This window comes from Nothoprocta perdicaria, unplaced genomic scaffold, assembly GCF_003342845.1.
Source record: "Nothoprocta perdicaria isolate Ctin4 unplaced genomic scaffold, notPer1 scaffold_110, whole genome shotgun sequence".
Classification (NCBI taxonomy): Eukaryota; Metazoa; Chordata; class Aves; order Tinamiformes; family Tinamidae; genus Nothoprocta; species Nothoprocta perdicaria.
The window spans coordinates 1157662-1179821 of record NW_020454206.1 but is presented as its reverse complement, the minus strand read 5'-3'; the positions used below and the strand labels follow the sequence as shown (position 1 = coordinate 1179821).

General features: G+C 38.9%; 1 protein-coding gene across 2 annotated transcripts; it reads left to right on the top strand.

The window, feature by feature from the left end:
* Positions 1-444: 444 nt before the first annotated feature.
* On the top strand, positions 445-19410 carry ZFAND4 (zinc finger AN1-type containing 4). Of its 2 annotated transcripts, none has more exons than XM_026050492.1 (9): positions 445-735; positions 6668-6743; positions 6837-6904; positions 8069-8255; positions 11895-12042; positions 12886-14070; positions 14709-14763; positions 16347-16461; positions 18508-19410. In XM_026050492.1, the coding sequence occupies exons 1-9, from the start codon at positions 552-554 to the stop codon at positions 18641-18643; spliced, it is 2154 nt and encodes a 717-aa protein (XP_025906277.1). In that variant the 5' UTR covers positions 445-551; the 3' UTR covers positions 18644-19410. The 2 variants fall into 2 exon arrangements, with proteins under 2 accessions (XP_025906277.1, XP_025906270.1); XM_026050485.1 differs by having other exon boundaries at positions 16344-16461.
* Positions 19411-22160: the final 2750 nt, after the last annotated feature.

Sequence of the window (22160 nt, the reverse complement as noted above, 5' to 3'; positions counted from 1 at the left end):
CCCTCCCTCCCTCCCGCCGCGGGCCCCGCGTCCCGCCCGGGCGGCGCCGTTGGCGGGAGCTGCTCTCGCTCCTTTGTCTGCGGCGCCGGCCGGGCCGCGCGGGGGCCGCTCCGGCCTCTTCCGCGGGGTTCCCTTCGGCCGGGACCTTGCCGAGGGCTCCGGCCTCGTTCGGAGCCTTTGGGGCTCGTTTCGGACCTCAGGTGATGCCCCTCGTGGGGAAAAATAAACATATAAAAGGTAACAGGAGCTGAACTGCTCTCTGAAGCCTCGGTGTTAAATTCACARCGTTGCTAGCGCTGTTGGTGGGTGTTTGTGGCACGGGGTACGTGACAATCTGCTGTGTTTTTAAAACGACCATTTTATTGTTCATCGTGAATAAACGTAGACTCTCTCCGAGGCTGTATTCTGAGATTGTGCTTGCTTGCCTTACAGGTGAAAAACCCAAAACATGAGCAGCAATGTACCGTGCCAGTCCTCAAAGCTCCCTTGGCTAGACGTGGAGCACAATTCCCAAACAGGTCCTCTGGCAAGGAAGTTGTAAATCCTTGGTGATGGCCAACAAGAAAGAGCCTCCTTTCTTCAATGAAGACAACTTGGGACTGTTTCACTACAAACTTCCTTTCTATGAAAACATGGAGCTCTTCATTGAAACGCTTACGGGCACGTGCTTTGAACTGCGAGTGTCTCCCTTTGAAACTGTGATTTCTGTGAAAGCCAAAATTCAAAGACTGGAAGGTATTGTTCTGTCTTTTTTTTATCAGCTTAAACTTAGTTCAGAGAAAGTCTTARTTTTCGATGCTAGTTATGCTAAAATCAAAACAGGTAATTTAAGTAACCCCCAAAATGGCACATAGTTGCTGATGAAAGAGTGGTGTTTCTCTGGCGGATGCCAGTCTCCCAAAGCAATGTCTTGTCTAAAAGTGATAAACTTGGTATGTCTTGAAAAGTGAAAACATGCTTAGATTTATGAGAGCAGCACCAGTGCTAACACAAGGAAAAGCTTTTGAGGTTTTTGTTCTCTCTTGCCTCTTTTCTTCCGTGGTGGGAATGACTCTGCATAGGAAGCGTGTTTGAAGCGTGTGTGTATGTGTGTTCCTTCGCTGCTTTGCAGGGATTCATTCTCTCTTTGTAGGAGTTACTGCTTTGTTACTGTATGAGCTGAGAGTACAAGACTTGGTGATTTCCAGAAAAGGGATCCTCTTCCTTCCCAGTGTGTCTCTGCATGTTTATCGTGCTCCTGTGTGTATGGAAACTGCTTTTTGGGAAATGTCACTGGCTTTAGATTTGAATCCTAAAGGTTTCCCCTCTTACAGAACTTGCACTGATGCACTGCAAGCAGGAGTTGTGCACCAGTCTTGGAACAAATATTGCCGCGATATGGGAGACTTTTCACAAAGGCCATGTTCTAAAAGCTCCRTGTGCAGAGTTCACCACACCATAGCTATATGGACATGCTTTTTGTTCGGGTAGATGGGGCAGTAATTGAACATAAATCAGAACATGTCAAGCAGCTCTTGGGTTCCAGATGTGAAACACAAAAAGGAATTTTTCCTTCCCCACCCTCCTTTTCTTCATGGCTGAATGTGGTGGTGATGCTAACTGTATGATCTATGGGATGACAGGCTAACTGAATGAAGTGAAAGGGAGTACAGACAGTAGAGTATAGTAGAAGGTGTGGATAGTATAGAGTATAGAAAGTTTGTAAATACATAATGTTGAACTATGCATACAGCCTGTTACYGTAGACTAATTGTGCCTAGTTTGCAAGAATCKCATATTTCATAATTAGTACAGCTAGTACCAAAGTTGTAATATTGCTTATTAGGAATTTGGTTYGTGTGATGTAATTCTTRTTGTTAAAGTAATTAAGAATTTAGATGCCTTTTATATAGACCTAAGTCTGTTTCATTAAAACATGGGAGATGGAGTGCTTATTTTTTGGCAGAAGTTATTGGAATACCTTGCTAATCCAGAACATGAATTAAGATCTGTAACATCCTAATTAATATGGTGTATATATAAAGGGCAAAGTGGTGTTTTTTTCTACTGAGATGAGATTGATCACTTAGGGAAGTGTGTGTGAAGGGGACCGTCACACAATGRCAAACTCATTTTACATTGTATTTGAAGCTGATATTGCATGTAATTTTTTTTCAGTAAGAAAGTTCCTATTGTAGTACATGAGTTCAAGGAATGAATCATTCAGGTGGATGAAAATACTAAGTAATTTAGTGGTTGTAGTATAGCATGGAAAGCAAAAAGATTATTTCTGTTCTTGGTTATGCTGCTGTTTTTCACTTCTTGTTATTATATCATGTCAACTTTTACTAGGTGTGAATTTCTTACCCCCTTAGCTACTCCTCTGGCTAGAGAACAAGAGAGCAACAACCTCACCCTGCCAGGAGAAGATATAGGGCCCCTGGCATGCTCATAATSTTGGTGCGCTGATTTGCGTGTTGAGGATGATACTATGCAGGCACACAAAGTGAAAAGTTCTGGGAAAATAATTACTTGTGCCACTTGAGATCTTTGAGAAATAAATCTAGGATCGTATCAGAAGTTAACAGATTTATTCAAAAGGGCTCAGTCAACAGTACCTCTAATTCTTAGAGACTGATGGTAAGATAAAATTGAGAAGAATGGATCTTTTTCCACAGTTCGAATACCAATAGCTGTAGGCCGCCTGCACTGTAATAGTAAGGAATAATATCGGTGACATGTAAGGAATTTTGAATACCTCTGGTAATCTTTGTCATTCWTACTACCACTTTAATGATCTGATGTGGAAAGAGTTTTTAACTGCTTTAGTAGTCATTGGGATCTCATTAACTCCAGATCCTTCTGGCCAGTCTCTGAAAAGATTATGCATGAAACTTTATTAAAAGGGCTATGGCGCATCTAAAGCTTCTGTGTGGGTTGCTTGTAAATTGGAAATCTAATATGTGCTTGGAGCAGATCCAGGCGTTTGCCCTCCAATCTTGAGCCTACAGAGCGTGTGTATCCAGCTTCCTGTTTGTTAGGATTCTGTTTTGGAGTCACCTAGAATAAATTCTCTTTCTACTCAGATCCACTGAACGAGCCTTTGTAGATGCTGCTTTGAAGAACCAGCTTCCCTTGTCTCCGATAGCACTGACAGAAAATATTCTCAGTCAACAACAGAATGTCCTTATTGCCGTAAACACTACATACTCCCTTAGCCTCACTTGCTGTTGGCCATTTGTACGTTCAAGCAGAAGCGCCTGTTGATGATCATGACAGGACAGCATCTGTGTTTCAAGCATGAGGCCGAGATGTTTTCACACCTGTAAAGTGCATAAACAGCAGAATTTTATTGAGGAGTAAATATCTTTTTTTTTTTTTTTTTTTAAATAATAATAACAAACACTGCCTGTCCCTTGAGTGACCTGTTGTTGCTTCCTACATTGCAAAAGTCCTTGTGGTTGCAGTGCTGGAGAAGTTTGGGATTCTTCACTTGGAAACAAAAATAATTATGCTAAATTTAATAGAATGAATATTGAGTTGGACAATGTTCTCCTAGTAGTAATTAATTCTTYGATATATCAAAGAGAACTATAAGTAAAAGCTCGAAACATGCCTGGTCACACATATAGGACTGAGCCTCAAGGGAGGATTTGGCGCATGTTTGTTTCATTAATTTTTATTTGTGAGAATTAATTTGCATGGAATATTAAGGCCTTCATTCACTTAGCTGTGTAAAAAAAAATAGGAAAAAAGCATGAAACTAGTTGGAATATTTTGTGCAGTGACTTCTTGGAAGTGAACTATGGTCTCTGTATGTGAACATCTTCCTTCTTATCTCTAAACTTGGGAGTTTTCTTCAGCAGGGAACAGATGCAATAACCATTTCCGTATGTGTAGGTCCTCTCAATTCTTAGTAAGAGTTGTTATTTAGTCTGTTTACTTTTGTTCTATTGCTGCCTGCCCGATCCTCTGCACTTCTTCACTAGCATAGCCAACTGATRGGGCAAAACAAAGAGCAACAGCTCTAGGTCTGTGCAAGCAGGAGCAGAAAGTAAACTCTGAAGAAGCTTTCCAGCAGCTGTATTAGTTGATGGATGAGTAAACTGAGTTTCAGCTTTGACATGGAAGTGTTTCTGCTGTTTTAAACAGCTTTTTATCCTTATTATCACAGAATAATGGATGTTGCTCTGAAGTCTACTTAGGATCAATTAAACTCAATCCATCRGTTTCTGCAGTGAGCCTACTTAGCATGCCAGGAAGACAAGCCAAGCAATGAAACTGAGGGGYAGGTCTGCTAAGCTGATGCAGGAGCCCAGCCCTCTTGCAAATTTGAGTTAGGTCAGATTATGCCCTGTAATGGCTCCAGATATGCTAACAGTCCAAAAGAAAAATCCCTTTGGTCCTCCTGTAGCCTTACCTGGGTAGCCCATTTCCATTTGAACATTGAGCTGCAGCTTATGGCCCTATTCTCTCTTCTAGCCATGATTGAGCAGATCACCGGAGTCGTGTGCTGCTTGTGGAGGGGAATGACAGAGGGATATATTGCACTTCATTTTTGTTGATAATTTTATGTACTGATCCCATGCCTAAATTCTTCTAAGAAAGGCTCCCTGTAATCCAGAAAAGGGACAGATGACACACATTTTCTTGTGCATGAACCTAGAAAACACATACTACTTCATCTGTATATAAATACAGAATTCTTAGAAAGCATCTTAAGAAGCAGCTAGTAGTAAAGACTTGTCTCTTTTCCATTATAGTGGAGAGTAGTATTTTCAGCTGTGCATTTCATTAAAAATACATTGTCATTGTTAGATGAACAGCAACATGTTTCACAGCAGCACTGCCGTTTGCAAGCCAGTCATTTTAACAAATGCTCTCTCAGTTTATCAAAGTAATTGGAAGTTGCTCCTCCGAGGCCACTGAAACCCTAACAAATGCAGACAGTAATGACTGTTCATAACAGGAGCCTTGCAAAACAGTGTAGGGAAGAGCTACATTGCAGACTTACTGACTGTTGCCACTTGTTCTTACTCTGCTTACACTGCAGACCAGTTATTAAATAGCTGTCAGAGTAATAGGTATTACTAGTATGTAGCAATCTTGTTAAATGCATTCAAGTGAGGCAAAGTAGTCTTGTATCCTCTTATAAAAGATCTAGAGGTGAATTGTAGTGAGAATGGGAGATATATTTTTTACTGTAAAACTTCACCAAAACCAGTGCCTGTTCCTTCAAAATGCCCTCTTGTGCGTGAGGACATCCACTTAACCACCAGCTGAAGCTGCTTGGACTCTAGCCAGGATTTGGTCCTCTTTTCTTCCTTACCGGTGGGGAACTTTGTTTCCAGCTGCCTTCCACAGCTAGGAAGGGAGTCATTTACCTGACCTTCATCCTGGCTTGCCGAGCTCTCTCATGCCCTGGTAACGTTTGCCAAGTCACCTGTAGAACTGTGTAGCATTACTACTACTTGCCTCCTCTTTTAAGTATCTGAACATGCAAATAGGCAGTAAGTGGCACAATCTGGCATTAAAGCGACCAAGAATAAAGTATAAGATAAGGTTATTCTAATGTAATGTTAGGAAAGATACAGATTTTGTGCCTTAGTCTAAGAAGCAGTGTTTAGACCTTTCCTCAAAAATTAGTTCGTGGCCTCCATAGATTTTCACTTAATTAGAATATTTTGGGAATGTACAGTGAAATATTCAAATTACCTGGATTTCACTAGATAAATCAGACAGAATTATTTCTTTTTGATGTTGAAGGGAATATTTCTTTTCAAAGACAGAAAAGGAGGCTGTTATCTTCCCTTTAGGCTTAATGTTTTCTGTTAATGAAAGATGCATCTTCTTTTCGTAACTCCGGTTTGTAGCCCATTCAAAAATTGGAGAATGGCAGCTTTTTAATAAAAATKTGTAAAGACTTGGTGTGGTGCCATCTCATCTCATGCTTATTCTCTTTCATGTCCGTTAGGCCTGTGTTTAAGGGAATTGACTGTATAGACAAAAAGAAGCAAAAGAAATCATTAGGTAGAAATATATTTTCAATAAGAAACAAATTCTCGTTACTTGCTTCTTTTAACTAACTAGGTGTTGTAGAGCTGAATTATTCAGGCTCTGGACTCAGCAGTCCAGATAACAACTCTGTTTTTCACTTGTCACCACTGTGCTGGAGCTGCCACCGGGATCTCTTAATGGAATCTAGTCTTTACTGCGAGTAATACCAGAATATCAGTCTGGTGTAAATTATTCAGCATGTCTGTAGTCAATTGTTTTTGTTTTTGTTTTTGTTTTTTTTTTCCATTTTTTCTTTCACCAGTCAGAAAGCTCTGAACTACAAATAAAAGGAAAAAGCTTTTTGTTTTCTTCCCCCTCCAGCTCCAGTTACCATCCAAGAGAGTAAGCGTTGCTTCAGACTTCCTGTACCCTTCYACAAACTCCTGCTGGAGTCAAAAGCTGGAGCTGCCCATTGGGGCACCAGCCTGCACAAACCCTAACTTTGGTTTCAGCCGTTTGGGAGGCTGGGCCCGTTGTTGCTGAAGTGTTGCTGACCTTGTCCGACTTCCTTTCTCCTCCTGCTGCCCCTTTTTTCCTCACCTACTTTTACTCAAGCATTCCTCAAAAAAAGTCACTCAAAGTCCTCCCACCAAACTCCATTTTATCTCTTTTTTTTTTTTTTTTTGGTTAGGTATTCCTGTTTCTCAGCAGCACTTAATTTGGAATAATATGGAACTGAAGGATGACTACTGTTTGAATGATTATAAGTAAGTACAGAATAAGACTGCAAGGAATATTTTGAAATCATTGTTAACTAAGCAATAGAAAATGCTACAAAGCTTTTTTTTTTTCATTTACAGCATTTCAGAAGGCTGCACTCTGAAGTTAGTTCTGGCTATGCGAGGTGGACCTATTAACACTAGAAGAGGTAGGTGTTAATTCACTTTAAAATGATGTATTCATGTAACACTGTASGATTCTGAACAGTTTTCTTAGCTAAACGTTTAGCCTAGGCAGACTTGAATGTAAAATTAATTGGAAAATATTTAACAAGAGAAGGGGGGATGTTTTTCATCTCTTCCTTAGTGTGTCCAGTGTGCCATTGTTTTAACTATTCTTCTGCTTATGCTTAGTTTACCACGTATCTTTGTATGTAAAGAATTGCTAAATCTGAACATTGGAAAATCTTAACTGGAAAGCACAAATATGTACATGTAGTTTCATTGTACAAATACTTCAAAAAATCTAGTTGGTAAGGGTTGGGAGGTGCTCAGCAGATCTTTTAGCCTGAGCTTTTCCAACATAAGCTGAGCTGAGCTCTCAAAAGTGACATCTCATATGTTAAGGGACCAGGGAAAGGAGAATGGTAACATGAAGGTGAGGAGGAGCACCTAAATTTGTAAACSTTAGAAATTAACTGGATTCCTTAAACTTTTAGGTTTGGATTTGTATTTTTACTGCTTTGATCATTGTCTCCTATAGGTAGGACTTAAAAGTTCCACTGAGCTGTATCCTAAATGCTATTCCCAGTGTCAAGATTCAGTCTTCTGTTCTACAGCTTTCCTGGGTGGGTTGGTAGATGCTACTACATTTAAGTCTCTTATATCTTCTAGAAATGCTGAGAGTGGGAGATAGTCCAGGATAGCTCTGAAATGGATTTTAATGTCTGATCACGTGAATGAATGKGAGGTTTGGAATACAGGCTATTAGAAAAGCAGACCCATAGTAATCAGTATCTAGATATCTTTATTTACAAGGTTTTCCTTTAACTTCTTGAATTTATGTGCTGCTAAAGCATCCTATGAAGCATAGAGATGTGAATGTGGCAGAGATGGACTTCATCTGACTTGGATTTAGAAAATGCAACATGCACAGCAGCAGTAATGAAAGAAGCTCTTTGAGGTTGAGTCTTTGATTGCTGTTGTCTTCCTGAAGACTGGCGAATTGGTGTGACGCTTGTGTCATTACTGCAGTTACCTTTAAACATAATAAAAAAAMCTTTTTTTTTCCCTTGGGAGAGATAGAAATACAAGACTTTAAAGTTACAGTAATAATTTGTTTTTGTTGTTATTCTTTCTTTACCCCTTTGTAGTTCCTGTGGAAGACCCAATTAGGGAAATGGCTGAATATATGGATCCCAGTAGAGATGAGATCTGGGAGAAGGGGCCATCCAACAAGCAAGTGACCTTTCTAGTATATCGAGAAGGAGATCAGTTGAATTTCTTCCGGGTGGTAGACCGGGGAGATGGCACTTTAACACCATTATCTGAGTCTTTGAGGTAAAGTTGGTTTTATACTTTTCTTCACAATGGGAATGCTGTATAATTTTCAACTAATAAATGTTGACTTGGCCAAAAGAACATCTGAAAGAATTGTTTTTGAAGGACTACCAAAATGCTGTAGCTGGGTGACCTAAGTATATGGTAGTTATTTTGACTGGCCTCTGTCACTGTGCATGTCTCTGTATAGTGAAATAAAAATGACTTACTGGATTCTTACTGTGGCCTGGGATTCTTACTATCCCAGGCCATTCTCAAAGGAAATATTTTCCAAGAGAACTAGTTTGGCAATAAGATTTTTTTTCATTAAGTACTTTTTTTTCGTCCTAAGGGAYTTAAGGTTTATAACTTAAATGTTAAGGTTTATAACTGTTTATTTCTTTCCAWGCTAAGCTTGCTTTTTCATATAGTAAAGTGTAGTCTGAGTATTTCCTAAAGCTATTGTAAGTGCTAAAAAATATTACAAATTTATCAGACTCTGTCTTCGTGCTGCAGATTTAGCGTAGAATTTAGTCTTTCTGAAAACCTTAATATTTATACAATTGCTAGAAAAGGAGTTTTGCCATTCTAGGAACTAGCTGCTTTTCCCCAAGACTGAGGCTTGTACTATTTAAATAGTTATTCTTGTTCCCATTTGCAAAATGAAGCAAAGACTTTCCRCTAGGTCTATCTTTGGTAGATTTTTCTAGTTAAACCTTGTACCTTGCTGTAGGAATTAGTGTACAGGCTATTTTTTTTTTTGATCTCCTCCCCAACCAAAGCGCTCAGCAGGAGAGTTGATCTATTCTTACATCCTGATGCAAGTAATAGTTACAGTCTCTTGAAGTACCATGGTTGAATTCTGAAACGGTGAGTAGAAAGGCTAGTGTCCAGTATGCAATTACTTTGGGGAAAGAGGAGGAAAGCTGCAAGTATGTTGGGTTTGTTACTTTATCTTTCAGCACCTGTGCTCCTTAATAGTAAGTAACCACATATGGTATTGAAATAGAGGGGAGGAATAACGGTTATTGGTAGGACCRAGCACCTTGCTGCTTTATTGTACAGGTTTCTAAGAAGAGCAGACAAAGGAAATTCTTGTTTTCAGTAGTATTCCAACTTTGCCAAATTGCTCGTTTGTTCCTTTAAACTGAAAAAAAAAAAAAATCCTCAAATCATTCCAAAGAGCTAAGTCTAAGGATGTTACATTGCAGAAGGTTGGCAGAAGGAGCTTGAACTTTCATTTGTCAGTAGTCTCTGATATCTGCCCAACTGTTGGGTTGGGTTTCTTTGGTTTCATTTGCATTGAAAATGACCATGGACAATTGTCTAAAACTTGTAATATTTCTTGGTTAGGTACTCATAGTATAAGGACATTTTGGTAAGTCTTCAAAGTTCAGTGAGTATATTCTCCTCAAATGTCATCATTGTTAAGAAGATGCAATTAGACTAGAAGCCCCCCAGGTTGAGGGTATGCAGCTTGGACCAGCTCTTTTCCCCCACAGTCTCTGTGGGAGTTCAGCTACAGGCCCTTCTACTAGGCAGGCATTGACTTTGATGGGGAGCCACTTCCACAGATTCTTTTATTTGTTTTTATTGCTACTTAAAAGAAAACTTTCTGAGTCAAACTTTGTGGCGAATGAAAAAAAAAAGAAAAAAAGATACCAAAGGGAACAGAGAATGGAAGCAAATCAGGCCTTTCCAGCTGAACTTTATACGGAGACTGTAAATCACACTCAAGATACTAGTATTTTCCACACTGAGGCTTATTTACAGGTGTGGGTTTACTGCTGACTGAGCAGTTTGAGGCACTCATTTTTTTTATTTTTGTTTTTGTATTGCTCGARTATGGAGCAGAATTTGGTGAGCTCAGTTTAGAAATGGGCTGTTTGCTTGGGTTTTGTTTTATGACTTTAGACCATTTTATTTTGTCTGTGGTTGAGTTAATGGTTAAACCATGTAAATAYGTATCATGATTATTCTCTATATTAAAAGAAAATGGCTGAAATTGGCAGGCAGTAGCAACAAGACATTGTTTCGACAAACTACTGATCATCTTTCTAGTGTGCATTTTACCAGCAAGTTTTCAGAAATGTCAACAACTCTGGACGATGTCAGTTTGAAACCTGTACTTTAAAAAGCTAAAAGTATCATCATGAGCAAAGTTCCCTGTCTAATCTTCATGACCTCACAATCACATTCCAGTTAAAACAAACYTGTGTTACTGCATTTTTGAAGTTCTAAGGGAAGGGGGTGCAAGAACTGTTTTCAGTTGATCTTGACCTTTAAGTATTTGCAGAGTTAAAATTCTGAGGTGATTCTTTAGCACTGACYGTTTACCAGGAGAGATGTAATGTGCATGCTGGCTGTCCCCATGCAGAGCTGCTCAGTTTCTGGTAAGAAGCTACAYGACTGTTATGCAGTCTTGCTTTGAATTTGGTGCCATTTTATTCTTAAAGATCTGTGTCCCAGCTGTGCTGCCTTCTCAGCTTTGCTACATTTTAAGGAACAGGTCTGGAGAGTCCGGAGGGTAAAAATAATGGCTCTTAACTAAGGGCAACAGAGTATCTCCTCCAACCAAGTAAGGTCCAGCTTTAATTTGCAGTCACAGAGCTGCAAGCCYAGGATTTTACATACTTTGTTATAATTACCTCAGGTTTAGCTTTATATGCCTTTTGGGGAACCAACTTGCTGGTAGCATGTAGTTTTTTCTTAGTGTGTTTTAGAAAGAAGACACTTCTTAAATCTTTTAAGAGGTGTTTGCATGAACAAAGGGCAATTGCCTGACTGTCACAGTTTCTGGGTGCTGACAGCATAACGGTAGAATTAAAACACTTTTTAAAATATGCTATACAGAGTGTTAAGAATTCTTCAATTTATAAAGAGTTGGATACTCTTAAGGGTTCCTCTATTTCACTGTCAAATGTTAATTTGTGTTACTGGATAATGCTAGATAGGAAAAACAAATCATATACTGAATTTAAAACACTGCCTTTTTCCATTCTGTCTTATAACAGAGTGCAAAAACTCAATGTGAAACAGTAAATTTTTGGTGATGAAGTTAAAATATTTTGTCGTTGAATCTGTTTATCTTTTCCGAATGTTGGGACTCTTTGGAAATCTAAACTGATCGATTTTTTTTTTATTTTTTTTTTTTTATTTTGAAAAGGAGAAATAGAATATCACATCCACATGGGTGACCCCTCCATTTCCATTTATGGTGAGAACACCCCTCAGGATGGATAGAAATTTGGACTTTCCTTCCATGCCAGTGTCTGGTTATTGGAAAACTGATCAGCTTGTTGTCTGAGTCACACTGTTAACAGCTTTGGCCATATCTTCAGGAGACTCTTGTGGAACTGGATATTGCCTCTGTGGGGAAAATATATAGTGAGTGTAAACCAACTGTATATGGTATAACAACTTCCCAGAAGTTGGGCTGTATTCTGATTTCAGCATCATCGCTTTGTGAGCACTCTAATAAGGAATGTTTATGTTCTAAAATAAATGGATTTGAAATGTCTTTGCATACAGTTTTACATAATGCTTTGTCAACAGATCAACTACGGATTTGGCTTTCTCTCTTTTGTGAGAATACGCTGCATTGAAAATATAGTTAGATTACTTGGTCAGAGGGTGAAGAACTTTATTTTTAATTTTCAGTGGTGGTTCAGTTTATAACTTGTATGCTGATGATGAAGATGAAACAGAGGCATCACCTTCTGGACAACAGATTATTGAAAATTCAATTACTATGAATAAAATGAAGCTGCTCAAGGCAAAGATGGAGAACATGAATCTGAGTAAAAAGGTGAAGCTGTGGGTTCTATTCTTTTGTTATTAAATGACCTCAATTTTCACAGTTCTGATGTTGCTAGAAAGCACATCAGTTTTTGGCTGCCCTCTTAGAATGTGGAGTGGTTAAGGATACATGATTTCTATTATCTGTCGTTTGACGCTATATAAAATTCTTTTGCTGTGGGACAGTGACTTTACTTGGATCTTTAAATCTTCAATATTCAAAGAATTCATTAGGAGTTATGGATTTGTTTTGACTTCTGATGCTTAAATTGTATCGCAAGCAACTTAAGCATTCTGATGCTTAAGTTGAGCAGTTCTTATCTGGTAAAGTCACAAGATGCTCTTAAATGACACTTCATTATAGAGGAACTGTAGCTAGAAAAGCTAGAAAATGTATGAATTTAAATAGAGAATGAGATCACATAATAGATGAAGCATTAGTCTGTTATTCAGGAGATCTGGATTAAATGTAATCTCAGAAATATATTACGACTATTTAATGCCTGAGTCCTGGTTCCCATGCCCGTGTGTAAAGCAAAGGTGATAGCACTTCCTTTCTTTATTGTTGTCTTGTCTGAGACATCTTGTTTAAACAGCTTTGTCATTCTGCCTTGCCTTTGATAGCGGTCTGTTTAGTAAAAAGCTTTTTTTTTTTTTGGATTATCAGCTTTGATTTTAGTATGTGAATGCCAGGGTGAAGTTTTCATGGCTAGTACCAGATGAAGGAATAGAATGAATGATTTGATGGTGTTTTCTAGCTTTAACTTTTGAAATACTGATACTGTCATTGCAGTCAGGTCWTTGAGTATAACTGTAGTGACAATGCTGGTTRTTGTTGTTGTTTTTTTAATAGCCTAAGAAAACTGTCAAGGTGAAACCTCGTCCTCCCGTGGCTCCGCGACCATCTAGTAGCTCAGTGGCTGCTGCTGCTCGTCACAAGTTTTTAAGAGTGCTCCCCCATATCGGACAGTCCTGCCTACCTCCTCCTGGGAATTCGTATCCTTCAGAATCTTCCCAAAATGCACTTTCCGCTTTGGCTACTTTGGCCACTGCTGGCAGAGCGATGCCATCCACAACTAATGACTTTCTAAAGGAGGATGACACCTGGCAGAGCACCTCGTGGTCTCAGGCAGTCAGTAGCATTAGGTTACCACCAAAAATATCTCGTGTCGAGCTAGAAAATGCAAAACTACCAGCAAATAGTATCTTGACTCCTCCTTCATCTCTGGCTGCAAATTCAGAAAAATCATCTGAAAATGTGACCTCTACAAATGGGAAGGATTCTATTCTATATGCAAATCTAACAAATTTAGAACCGTATGGAGCAGAAGAGAAACTTCTACCTGAAACTGATGCTTTTGCTTTGTTAACAGAAGCRAGCACCACTGAACAGTATAGTGAGATGTACGACATGGGAAAGGTGAACCCAGAACTTGGACTGACTGATAGGGATGAAGAGTCGAAGGTTGTAGAGCAACACAGAAAACCTATTAGCAAGGTGCTGAGCACTGCTGCAATGGAGGCTGGACTTCTCAGTACTCATGAATTAAGTCCTCAGAAAAATACGCTTCTGTCACCTCTTCGCTATTCAGCACAAGTGGCACATCACAGTCCCCTGAAACCACAAACACARCCCAAATGCTTTGAGGTCGGTAACATGAGATCTGCGGCCTCTCCAAACATGCTCCGGTCTTTGGAAGTCCACAGCATAGCAGATTCTTCCTTTCCTAGGACTACTAGATTTCGTGGCATGAAGGTAGATTCACTTGGCAAAAGACCTGATGTCATCCCTAACGCAGAGGCTAGGGACATTACAGATATGGCTAACAAAGCATCCAAAGAACCTGCAAGTTCTGTAAATAACTTAGGATTTTTAACTTCACTGTCCCGAAGTGCAAGCAGGGAAAACTTACAAAATTCCTGTGGGACAGGCAGGTTTCGGACTTCTGGTATTGCACTGCCTACAAACCTTCAGTGTTTTCAGGAAGAAAGCTTTAGGAAAACAGCTCCCCCAAATGAAGCTGCTGAATACATTCTAGTGAGTACTAACTTCCAAAGAAATTGGAGTTTTCCTGTGTTTTTCTGGTCCTGGYTTGAAGAAAACCCTATGTTTCTGGTGCATTGCTGGTGCATGTTTATGGTGCATTCTGTTTCTGGTGCAGGGAAGGCAGTTGGGGTGAGGGGCATACTTAAACCCCTTGTAGTTTGGAATTGTTTTTCTAAGCTGCTCTTGGTGTCTTGACTGCATATTTATACACATGGGTCCCAGAAGCATTTTCTTTTTCTAAGAATTAATGTCATTAGTTTACAAACAAAATTAAAAAAAAGAGGCAAGTAAGATTATGAGTTTGAAATGCCATCCTACTCCATCTGCTTGTTAGTTGTCACTTGTTCTAAAGTTTGCACTGTGACTGGCACCGTTATGTGCCTAGATTCAGGCTTGTCGTGTGCCCTGTTGTTTTGATACCTGTTCAGAATGGGGAGACTGCTAAGTAGTTATTTTGAGCATAATTTTATATTTTTGAACTTGTTTCTTTCAATTTGTTGTATAAATATCTTGAACTCTCTTCGTACGTACGTTGACTGATCAAACTGCTTTCAAACAAGCTAATATCAGTCTAATGTTTAATTCCCATCTACTAGTAACTTTACTGTGGAAATCTTATTTTTTTTTAGTCTTCACATGGGCTTGGAATGAATGGAAGTATCGCAGCTGTAGGGAAAAGAGTAGGTAAGTAATGTAAACTTAATAATTTAAGATGACTAATAATTAAGATGACTATCTTGATTTATCAGATATACAGAGAGCAAGAATCATGTCTTTGTAAGGCATATGCCTTTGGAAATCCTTGTTGTACTACACTTCAATAACACAGTATTAACCTTTAATACCTCAAGCAATTCTTAAACATACAGATTTCATTGGCATCTTAGGTAAACTTTACTGTGAGCATCTCCTAGTTTTTATTATTCATAGTTATTGAATCCTCCATGTCATCCACGAGGATAAACATGACCTTCTACTGTGAAGTTTCGATGAGTTCTGCAATTGCTTTGTGTATCCTGAAATGAGAGAGACTGCTTTCATCAGTAATACTGTCTTTAGGTGTGACATTTGAGCATAAAGAAGGTAGCAAAAGGAAAGGGAGGATGCAGCAAAGGCTGCAATGATGAAGATTAGGGAAAAAAAAATGAAATTGCATCAGTAGATTGGGGGATACATACTGTTCTTCCTGCCCTGATAGCTGGAGTGCTTCATGCCTGACCTCTACTGAAAAAGGCTGTCTTGTGTGTGAACATGAGGGCAATTCTTTTTTTTTTTTCATTTGCCTTCATGAGGGCAAAGTCCAAAGGCTAAGGCCTGTAGGCAGTTCCAGGAGTTGAGGCTTGCACAGCAGTTGATGAGAATGGTAACAGAAGGCATCTGCTTGGGATTCTCAACATGACCAACCTGTTTCCTCCTTCTCACCTTTGACTTGCAGTTTGCAGGGGTTCATTTTTTTTCTGGCATCATCCTGGCAATATAGTGCAGGAGCACTGAAGAAAACATTTGTGAGTGTATGCYGCTCATTTTCAGTATCCTAAGATTGAGTAAGGATGAATGATCAAATTGTGGACCAAGACCTGCCTTGTGCAGAAGGAAGAAAGGTGCTTTACTTCTTTACATGCCCTGTAAAGATAAAGGGAGAGCCAAGAGTTATGGGACCAAGAAGAATTTTTTTTTGTCAAGTACAGAACTCTGATGGAATCTGCAAAGTGCAGTATGAAAGCACACAGCTAAGCAATGGCAGGTAGTATATTGTAGTGTCCTTTTTGTGCACTGCAGATGCTAGCAAGATTTTAAAATATYTTTATATTTATTTGACAAACTTCAGTGACTATTTATTAAATGTACTAGACTCTAGGTACTTGAAGGTTAAATTGACTTTTCTGGAAAACCATTGTGTGCAGTGCATTCCCAGTCATGTCATGTATTTTTGTTTTGCATTATTGAAGAACGTTTCCTAAAGTGTTTCTTGTTATATTCTGTAAATCCTTGCTAATGTGAATTTTTAACCAGTGTCAAAAATAACGTATCCAAATCCCACATTCTGCTGCCTCTTCCCAAGGCTATGTTAGCTTTGAGGTGCTTTTTTAGTTTTGCTTTGGGTTTTGTTTGTTTGTTTTGTTTTCCTTCTTTCTTTAGGCCTGGGGAACTCACCTGAGGCATCCTAAGAAATGCAAAATGAATCTGAATTTCAAAAGATGAACATCTAACTAGTTTGTGGTCAGGAATAAATAAAATGTTTTTGCTGTTTCTACCTCTAAAAGCAGGTGAAGCAACTCATCTTCCACCTGTGAATGGCTCAATTCAAGCAAAAAAGAAAATTGCAAAGCATTGCTGTCTTTGTGGCAAGAAAACTGGATTGGCAACCAGCTACGAGTGCAGGTAGGCTGTGTATGTAACCAGCTCTTGTTGAAGATGGAGAGCTGGGTTAACCGAAAGGTTTTCTAGGCTGCCTGGTATTCATTAAATGGAGCAAATTGAAAAGTAGCTTTCAGAGGAAAACTTGAAAATTGTTTCTAGTTTACAGTTTAGCAAAACTGAGATAAACTAAAATAACAGTCAGAAATGTTGTACCTGTTCCACTGTTGAGGTATGAGTTGTGCCAGGGAAAAAAAATCCAGAAATGTGAAGYGTAAAATAGTGAACATGGAGAGATGTAATATTAGAAGATTAATGTGGGAAGAACTTGTTAAAGATGCTAAGTATTGTTGAGAAACTGCACAATGTAAATCTGTAGAAACTTCAGAAAAAATGGCAGTTTTCCAGAAAAGTACATCAGATTTGGCCCTGTTATTACATGTCTGCATAGTTTATGATTGCTTCTTCAGAATTTATATTGGACAATTTATTGATCTGTGTGCTTCAGTTCTTGTGAAACTGGAGTCATCTTTGATCTCCTGGATCAAAGCAGAACCCTCATGCACTGGTCCCCTAGATCATTGCTTGCTGAYAGCTTGCAGTCCTTGAGACTTGCTGCTGCTAGTGGGCACTGGAGATTTAAAAGAAACAAAGGAAAAATACTTTCCCTTCTCCAAATACAATGTTTCCACAGCATGTTCTTGTTCCTGGTGTCATTTCTCATGAGCTAATGAAGGTTGGGAGCTATTGCACTGAGAGCTGTGTTTGAAACCGGTCTGGTTTCATGTCAATCATCAGCAGAATTTAACAAGATTTCTGCTGTTGGGGAGTTGTGATGGAGAGTTGCAGGATGAGGAAGTGCCTCCTTACCGACTTTTTAGTTTTCTTTATTATAACAATTTTGGACATTACGCACCTCTCTGCTGAGCAAATAGCTGCAAGGTTTTTCTAAAAATAAACCAGTCTTCGTGTGGTTAGAAAAGAAGCRCAGAAAGGAGGGAAAATCATGCATCTCCAAGAATAGCATTTTTCTGATTTCAGAAGCAGCAGCAATATAACCTTTTATAACATTGTGCTAAAGTGGAACATGAATAAAGTGAGAAATACCATTGTAAGAGAGAGGCAACAATTACAGGACCAAGAACCAAAGTAAAGCAGATCTGTTAACAGATACACTAGCCTTGGAAAGAGCTGCAGAGTTTTATGAATCCAGATAGATAAATAGAGGACTATTACTGTTTATAATGTGACAGGAATTTGACTGAGCAATTGTCAGCCTATTGGAAGAGATTTCTGATAGAGTTATGTCATTGCTTTACTGGCAAGAAGCGTCTTTGTCCAGTGACTTCAGGCAGCAGGACACTAGTACTGGTTTCCTCTTGAAGCACTTGTTCAGATTAGGTGCAATGTATATATTGCCCTTTCTCTTGTTAGGAGTTGTATCTGTGGGGAGATGTTAAACTACAAGGTAAAACTATAATCTTGACGTATTGAATCTGCAATTGATAGTGGAGAGATGCACGCTTACCAGTTATGGAGAAAATAGCCATGTTGCCTAGGATCARTTCATCTATCTTTAAAGCTGACTACATCTAAAGTTATTAATTTGAGTTTATTTCAGGTAGAAATTGGTGCTGAACTGAACATCTGTCTTGGTGCTGCAAATGATGTGGCTTTTTTTTTTTAATTCAAATTATGTGGGTTTTACTCAGAACCCTTACTTTAGATCTGTGTATTTGTCCCCTGAATTCTGCCTGTTGATCTTTGTTCTTGAAAAGCCAATCCCAACAACAAAGCAAGCCCCAGCTTTTGTAACAATTCATAATCCCAGTTAGTGATTCCAGGGGTACCAGTCTTGCTTTGCTTCCAAGCTGAAGGGAGCATTGGGTCAGAACTGTAGCAGTGAGAGACAAAACTGTCATAGTGATTTCCTGCCACTTACTGTTACCAGTCAAGGATGATTAGAATCCAACTGGTTAAGTTAAATAAACAAGATGTGATTAAGCCAGAGGGCTCCCAGCATGTCGGAGAGGTAAAAGCTTGTAACATCTCATGTTCTTGATTCTTCAGATGTGGAAACAACTTCTGTGCAACTCACCGCTATGCAGAGACTCACGCCTGCACCTACGACTATAAGAGTGCAGGGCGAAGGTATTTGCAGGAGACCAACCCCGTCGTTAGTGCACCAAAGCTTCCCAAAATCTAACTTGGTTGTGCTGCATGTGGCCGTTCTGCCGTGGAAGAATTGTATTGCATTCAGAGAAGCACTTGCTTAAACTGCATAATTTGGCCCTGCTCCATATCTAAAGATTTGATGAGTAACAAAAGCACATGAGGACGCATCCTATTGAAGAATAATGTGAACACTACTGCAGTTAACACTTTTCTTTAGTGAATGAAAAGCTAAAGATAGTTTTTAAAAATTGACACTATGATTTAACTGTTACTGCACGTCTTGTGTTAAGTGTTTTATATTTGGAAAGCTATTTCACTAGACAAGTCTTTAAAAGATGCACTTTATTAACTTTATTTACTGTAACCAGACTTGAGGGGGTGCTGTAATGAGGGTGTCATGTAATGTCTTCTGTACTCTTGCGTTTTGTCCATTGCGTGGGATTTTTAAGTTATTTCACTAGAAAGATTCTCTTCCCTCCCTGTTCTTCAAACAGCCTGCTGAGATCTTCAAGGGGTACAGCATTCTGTCCCTCTGTTCCATTCAGATTGGTATTCATATGCTGTGTATCCATTCTGAAAACGACATATCATGTTAATCACACTTTCTTAAAATAATACTGTTTATAGGCAAGTTTTTTTAAATAGAAAATTTCCCCTTTGTTGCCATTAAATATAGGGAACAATTTATTTTAACTTTTTTTGTAATCCTAGATTTTTTAAGACTTCACAACTTGGTTTGTTAAGATGTTGAATGCTGTTACTGGAAGATATTCTAATAAATATTAAATTTTAATCTGGTTTATGCTCTTATAATAAGTGCAAAAAGTAACTCTTCCTAATTTACAGCATGATGCTAAATCAGATTTGGATTTAGTTACTTGGAGAGGGTGGGCAGTTGGGATTTTGATCTTTCAGAAGTATTGACTCATTTCAGCTCCTCCTGAAGCCAGTGATAAAACTCCCCCTGATTTCCATGGGACCATTAGGAAATGTGTGTTTGCCCACTGGCAGGCATAAACCTGTAGCTTTTATCATCTCCAGCTGCTGCTGTACCAGAGCAGCTCAGTACTTGCCTGGGACAGTGTGAAGGAGCATGTAGCTATGGGAGGAAAAACGGCTGAAATCTTTTAATCCCGTACCCATAGAGAGTCTCCAGAGATTGTCCAGAGTCTCTGAGGCCTTCTGTTCTGAATATACTCAAAAAAACCCCTCTGTATTGCATCCAGACAGTTAAATACTGATGGTCTTATTTCTAAATTGAAAACTTGCTGTAACTTATCCCCTTTTTTGCCAGCTTCCTCAACCACTGGGTTGGTTGTGGTGTTAAAATGTTGTATGCTGCGTTTTAGCCAGAGAGGAGCAGCTGGTGTGCACGGCAGTTAGAAGCCGGGCTAATAAAAGGGAGAGGATAAATGAAGGATAAAGTAGTAACTTAAAGAATTCTAATCCTTGGAGGCAATTCTTTTTTTTTTTTTTTGTGTAAGCTACTTGCATCTTCTTAAACCTCTTGGGAATTCCAATCATGACCCTAATGCATATAGTTTTTTATTGTATCTCTTACACAGGTGACAATACCTGATGCCAAAGGAAAAGAATAAGAAACAGGGCAAACCTGGCAATGATTTTCCAGCTGTTAGTGATTTGAGGTATTGGTCTCTTTGACCAATAGGCTCTTATGGGAAGTGTAATTAAAATAACATAGGCTCTCATAACTTAATATCATTTTGTTAAGGATAAGTGACTGGAAATTATTTTGCAGTGCATTGGAATGATTATAAAATCTTTACTAAAGCTGAGTAGCTGAGAATTGTATCAGAAAGTGTTGAAGTCGAATCTCTCCTTGGTTTGTAACTATCCCTTTCTGTGTATGTATAATTCTACTCTGAAGTGTGCAACCATTTTTTCTCAGAGAACACAGTATAGTAATCTAATTCCTATGCATGTAGCTTATTACTTTTATTATACCTCATTTTTATTATTACTTGATATAGGTATTTCTTATGCATAAATCTTCAGATTTTGTTCTGAGCTCTAGTACTCTGTGACAGACTTCTGTTACTTTCAGAGAGTGCAATAGCCCTAAGAGCACTTAAGTTTGTAATTAATGTTAATTTATATGCTAGGGGATTTTGACAAATCCTGTGTTAGACTGTGCTATGGGTTAATCACTGTTTACTGTGTAAACTTACCTTACTGATTTGGTTTTCTAAGTATTAGTGCTTTGTGGTGCTGTGTGTCTGCTGTAGACAAATGTTTAGCTTTTGTGCATTTGTTCACAAAGTTAGATTGTATCATAAAGCATTTACATAGTGGAAGTTTTAACACTGACTTGGTGTGCTCTTCTGCTTCCCTTTTGCTTGTTTTTTTCATTTTTGTTGCTGTTGTTGGGTTTTTTTGCATGTGTGGGTTTTTTTGTTTGTTTTCTTTTGGTTTTAGTGTTATCTGATGAGCTGTGAGGAAATTTAATCAGGCTGATCTATTGTGGAATGATGTCCAGGATTCTCATGTGAAGTTGATAAGCTCTGCACAGGTGCCAGGAGTGTTCTTGGATCTTGAATAAAAGATTCCCCTTCTCTGAGGCTTTAGAAGGTGGTGGTGATAAAACCTGTGTGCTTGAAATGCCCATATCTACTCAGCTTTCAACCCTGTGGGATGTAACTGCCTGCTATTGGCAAATTTCATTAGGAGATAAGGAGGTTAAAAGTTTATTTAAAACAAACGAGTATTTCTCTCTTTTTTAGACCTTGTGATAAATACTGATTTTTAATTTTTGGAACATTCATAATAGGGGAGACCCTCTCCTGCCTGTGGGTTAGAGCTGCTTGTGTTTGCAGGGAGGTGCTGGTACCGCTGCCGAGTTGTCTTTGCAGCTTTCGTGCTGCTCGAGTTCATCTTGAGCTGCCTTTGGGATTTTTCCTGGCCTCTCTCTCAGTCCTGAGCAACTCCGTGCCCCCACGAGGACATCTCTGTGCCTAGGAAAGCTAAGTGCAGCCATGGGAGAGCTGTGTGAGCCTACGCTGCTCCGATTTTTACCCTGATTTTCAGTGGGAGTACTCTTGCAATGTTGGCCATAGTTGAAGCGCTAGGGCAAAGATAATGGAAAAAAAAGTAATTTCCCTTTTTAGATATTGACCTGTTTAAAGATGGTTATTTTAAGAAGTGGATCTGCTTAATGAAGAAATGAACTTAGGCTGTTTCTTGTAAAGTTGGTTTGTAAGAGCGTCAGAGCCCTGGCGCTTCTGTGGGCAGTAACACTTCATTTCCAATGTGTAAAACTAATGCTTCACTTTCTTAACAGTAATTTTCCAAAGCAGCCTCCTGTTTTCCTTAGCTATTTTCAATTCCTAGTTTATATTTGGCATTTCAAAGGTTAGTTCCATGTACCATTGAACGCTGAGAGCTTGTCTGTGCATGGGTAAAAGAATATTCCTTTTCACCGCATTATTTCAAAATCTCCTTTTTCCTATGTTCAGTGAGCAAATATACAGATAATAGCTTTTTGCATGCAAAACTCTTCAGTTAATCAGAAATGTTCTACTTTTGTTTTG